This window comes from Artemia sp. Qi Xiang Cuo, chromosome 8 (assembly GCF_049724085.1).
Source record: "Artemia sp. Qi Xiang Cuo chromosome 8, ASM4972408v1, whole genome shotgun sequence".
Lineage (NCBI taxonomy): Eukaryota > Metazoa > Arthropoda > Branchiopoda > Anostraca > Artemiidae > Artemia > Artemia sp. Qi Xiang Cuo.
This window is the reverse complement of record NC_142801.1, coordinates 7,027,129-7,032,195: the sequence shown is the minus strand read 5'-3', so window position 1 is coordinate 7,032,195 and position 5,067 is coordinate 7,027,129. Positions and strand designations below refer to the sequence as shown.

Here is a 5,067-nt window from a genome sequence, read left to right as displayed (position 1 = left end):
AATGAGCCTCCTCTAAACTTTATACAGCCATCCCTTCAATGAAGACCTTAAATAACCCCTGGGTATAACTCATAACCCTTGTCCCTAGGCTCTTGGGTTTGTTTCAACCCCAAAAGCATTGTTTTATGTTATTTAGATCATTTTGAATAAAATAGACATCTCAGAATTTCTATTAGATGCATTTCGAGACGATACGACGTGTGTGTGTATGGAAGGGTAGCTTCCCTCCGATCACATTGACTCTTAAAAAGAGCAGTAGAGCTTCTGATTCCCAATCCAAAGACCCCGTCCGAAGTGTATATGACTACGCTTTCTATAAAAACCCTATATGTACCCAAGGCACAACTTGAAACCCTTGCCCTGAGGGCTGGTGTTATTTGTTATCCTCAAAGACATAATTTCCAGACCTTTCTGACAGGTTTAACAAAATGGCTATCTAAAAATTTTCATTGGAAGTGTTTGGAGAAATGATATACGGTGGGGGGGGGGGTGACAACACTTTCTATAAAACCCTTATAAGCCTCGAAGGCGTAAATTATAACCCTTGTCTTGAGGGCTATGGGGGGAGTGGTTATCATCCTCAAAGACATAATTTCCAGACTTTTCGACTACGTTGAACAAAATGGCCAAAATCTTGATTAAAAGTCCTCAAGGAAATGTTGGCCGTGGGGGGATTCTCCCTTACATTACTTTCGACTATTAAAAAGGGCACTAGCCCTGTAAATTTTCAATCGAATAAGCACATTTTGAAGTTTCTGCGACAACACTTTCTAGAAGAACCTTATATGCCCCCAGGGACAAACTCACAACATTAGCCCTGAGTGCTCTGAAGGGGTTGTCATCCTCAAAGATATAATTTCTGGACCCTTCAACTACGCTGAACAAAATGGTTATATCAAAATATTGATCGGAAGTTTTTGGGGAAATGAAGGGCGTGAGGGGACATTCACCCTCTTATCACTTTCGAAAATTAGTAAGGGCACTAGCCCTCTGAGTCCTTTTTGAAATTTTCATGACAACGCTCTCTAAAAAAAACTATATACCTCCAGGGTAAAATTTACAACCCTTGCCCTGAGGGCTGTAGAGGGGTTTGTCATCTTCAGATACATAATTTCCAGACTTTTCAACTACGTTGAACAAATTGGATATCTTAAAATTTGGATTGGATGTGTTTGGGGAAAAGGTGGGCCTGGTAGGGGGGTTATTTGCCCTCCAATCACTTTTAACTATTAAAAAGGGCACTGGCCCCTTCAATATTCAATCGAATGAGTCCTTTTTGAAGTTTCTACAACCACTCCTTCCATACGAAGTGCCCTGGTCTAAAACAAAAACCAAAATAATAATAATAATAAATTGTGCCAACATCGTTCTTTACTTAGGCAATGCTATTGCGCTGCCTATGACAAACAATTCCAAGGACGTTGAACATGTAAAAATTCTAACTCGTGTTTTACCCAATGATATTGCCTAATATTTTTAAAATACTGAAAAACTTAGTTCAGGGGTTTAGTGGCACGATGGTTCAGTTGCAAGGTGTTTCAATTGCACGGTGGTTCTGTTGCACGATGGTTCAGTTGCATGGCGGTTCAATTGCACGGTGGTTCAGTTGCATAGTGGTTCAGTTGCACTGGGGTTTAGTTACACGAGGGTTTAGTTAAATGGGGTTCAGTTGCCTGGTGGTTCAGTTACGCGAGGGTTCAATTACACGCACACCGGCTTTCCCTCCATCTGAACCGGGGTCTTCCACGAGGGTGGTTCCAGCCATGATCAAAATTGAAAACTGTGCTGGCGGGTGCTTCTTCTGGCATGCGAATTAAGTCTGATCCGTTAGTGTCAGCAGTCGAGTGTTTGAGAAGAATTCGTACCACTTGATCCCTTCGATTCGTCTTAGGAAGTTTGTTTGGGCCACATCTATGGCATCACGAAAAGAAGCAGCTGCCGGCTAAGTTTCAGCACCATAGAGAAGGACTTTTGTTACGGTTGTGTTGTACATCCGCATTTTTATTTTTGGCTAATGTTCGGGTTTGACCACAAGGAACGGCATAATCGAGCCATAATAGACGCGCCTTTCTCGATGCGCGACTGGACTTTCATTTCAATTTAGCCGTTATCCGAGACGGCAGATCCAAGGTAAGTAAAAGACTTGACAACTTTAATAGTGTGCCCTAATAAGTTGAAAGGTGGTGAGTTGGCGGAATTTCTTGCTGGGTCGATGATCATTATTCTTGTTATCTGCCAGCTAATACGTAGCTCCACTTTCAGGGCTTCTTCCGACAGTGTGTTAAGAGCTGCTTCGAGTTCAGCTTCAGAAGTGCATATCAGGCCAATATCATATGTGAAGTCGCAATCGGCTAGGACTCTATCACAATATTTCCGTCCAAATTGGAGCCGATTCGTAGTTCGATACATGACATAATCAATCACCGCGTTGAAAAGTTCAGGAGCAGCAACACAGCCTTGCCTTACACCAGTATCTATTTCAAATAGTGGGCATCGGCGACCATTAACCTGGACAGAGCCTTTTTTTCCGTGTAGAGCGCCTTGAGCAGGCGGCAATATTTATCAGGGAGACATATTCGTTTTAGTATCAGCCAAAGGGACTCACGGTCGATCGAGTCGAAAGCTGCTTTAGAGTCAACAAAGGCAATATATGATGTACGCTGGAACTCACGGGCTTTCTCAATGACCTGGCGAATAATGTAAATTTGCTCGGTCGTGGATCTGTTGGGCACTAAACCTGCTTGCTGAATACGGCGGCACTTACGAATGAACGGGATACTTTTATCAAGCAATGTCATGGTGAATAGTTTGGCAGGCACTAACAGGAGGGTAATTCCTCTGTAATTTGAGCAATTGCTGCGGCTACCTTTCCACTTCCATAGAAGGTGGATTATCCCTTTCTTCTATTCTTCAGGTATCAATTCGGTTGGCCAGACGAGGGAGAACAGCATGTGAAGCCAAAGTAGCAATGCCAGTCCTTCGAACTTGAGCAGCTCGACGGTGATACTGCAGATTCCTGGTGCCTTGTTGTTCTTCATTCTCCGCAGGGCATTTTGCATCCCTTCTACCGAGAGAGGATGAGGTTCTGGTAGATGTTGTTTGCTGAGTGCGTGCAGTTAGGTTGGGGTCAATGTTGATTCTTCCGGCATTTAATAGCTTTACGAAGTGCTCCCTCCATCGATCAAGTTGCGCGTTTTCATCTTCTAGCATTTCGCCAGAGACAGATTTAACTGTGCCTATCTTTGGTGGTTTCCCATCGCTAAGGTCTCTGACAAGCTTGAAAAGTGACATGAAGTTACCTTTTCGCTCTTCAGCTTTTTTTATCAACAAATTATTGTTTATCACGGTGAAGAATATTGTTTCTATTCCCGTTTAGCCGTGTGTAGGAGGGCATATCTCCGGCCAACCGTGCTTTCCGGTGCTGTTCAATGATTTGCAGTGCTTCTTGCGATAGCCAGGGCTTCTTTGAATACATCATACGACCGATTGTATTAGTTCCAACCTCTAGTACACCCTTTTTAAAAGTCTGCCAGAACGTGTCCGGGTCAACGAATGTATCCAGGCATTCAAATCTATTCTGAATTTCAACCGAGTTCTTTTGATGGAATGCCTCAATTTTTAGTTTCTGGGTGTCTACATTTGGCTGGCACCATTCTGAAGGCTGGGCTTTAAGAAGTAGGCAGAAGTTCGCGGCAGCTAATCGATGGTCTGTATTCCCTATCTCAACCACATGATATGTTCTACAATGCGTAACTGATGAGCGCCATCTTTGGTTGACTATGATAGAGTCAATCATCTTCCGCGTTCGCTCTTCGTTGCTATGCCATGTTGGCTTATAGATGTGTTTCATGTGAAACAGGGTATTGGCAATGACCAATTTGTGCATAGTGCACAGCTATAGGAGTAGGGTCCCATTTTCATTCAAAGAGCCAGGGGTAACCGGTCGAACTACAGATTTAAAAGCTCCGCTGGGGTTGGATACAGTTAAATTGCAATCGCCCACCACGGCCTAAAACATCGTGAGGGGAAATCAGGGATAAGGCAGATGTCAGAGCTGAGTAAAACTTGTCTTTTTCGTCCTCTTGGGAGACATTTGTTAGTGCGTAGCACACAATAATCGACATTTTTCCATGCGTGTGGTTGAAGCGGGAAGTGAGTAGTCTATCCAATATTGGGTTGTGGGATATGAGGCATTTCTTTGCCTTCTTGTTCAGGAGCAGGCCTACACTGCTGCTCCTACTGGAGGTTTGACCTGACCAAATCATTCTGTGACCTGTACTGACAATTTCTTCATCGCCTGATCTTGTCAAATATGTTTCTGTCATTCCAAGTATGTTAATCCCACATCTCAACATCTCCAGCCCTAGAAGGTCTTTGGATCCCGGGTTATTCATTGTTAAAACATTCCAGGTGGCTATTCTCAACCCACCTAGGCCAGAAAGGTTCAAAGGATGTCTGGGGGCGTGCCGAGGTCTTAATAAATTAATAAGTCAATAAGATCCGGAGGCTTGAGTAATATTTCTTTACATTGCAATTATTTTCAGGAGGAGGGTCGCAAGCCCAACCGTCCCTAGGCCTGGGTTCTGACTAAGAAACTCTGGGAGAAATCCCCACCCATGAGGCTGGGTGGTCCTGTTCGAAGCTATTAGTTAGAGATTTAAGCCCCATATCTAGTGGCACGTGGTCAACAAACAAAGTTTGCATCCTTCCGGACGGGCTCCATTCCATTCACTGATTGAACCCTCTTTATTAATTTATTTGAATATGAGCAGGGAAGGAGATTTACTCACTAATTTAGATCAGTTTTAATTATTCTTAATTAAAGGAAGTTGTTAAATGATTCATAATTGATTATATTTAAATTAATTAACTAGAAAATACATTAATTATTTAATTTAGTTAATTTATAAAACTAAAATCAACAGGAAGAAAATAGCAGGATGAAGAAATTCACACTTTGCCTTCCCTTTGATATCAAAGGTGCCTTCAACGACGCATGGCACTCTGAGAATTTAAAAAAGTTTTAGAATTACGCTGTCCCACTCCTCTAGTTATACTGATTAAAAG

General features: G+C 42.7%; 2 protein-coding genes across 2 annotated transcripts; both read right to left on the bottom strand.

The window, feature by feature from the left end:
* Positions 1-3,331: 3,331 nt before the first annotated feature.
* On the bottom strand, positions 3,332-3,886 carry LOC148949106 (uncharacterized). Its single transcript, XM_089092628.1, has one exon. It carries the CDS (start codon positions 3,884-3,886, stop codon positions 3,332-3,334), a length of 555 nt encoding a protein of 184 aa, XP_088948754.1.
* Positions 3,887-3,956: 70 nt separating this feature from the next.
* Positions 3,957-4,394, bottom strand: LOC148949105 (protein CFDP2-like). Its single transcript, XM_089092627.1, has one exon. It carries the CDS (start codon positions 4,392-4,394, stop codon positions 3,957-3,959), a length of 438 nt encoding a protein of 145 aa, XP_088948753.1.
* Positions 4,395-5,067: the final 673 nt, after the last annotated feature.

Excerpts from the sequence above, each read along its gene's own strand:
- LOC148949106 (XM_089092628.1), bottom strand. The coding sequence starts at position 3,886 with ATGCACAAATTGGTCATTGCCAATACCCTGTTTCACATGAAACACATC.
- LOC148949105 (XM_089092627.1), bottom strand. The coding sequence starts at position 4,394 with ATGAATAACCCGGGATCCAAAGACCTTCTAGGGCTGGAGATGTTGAGA.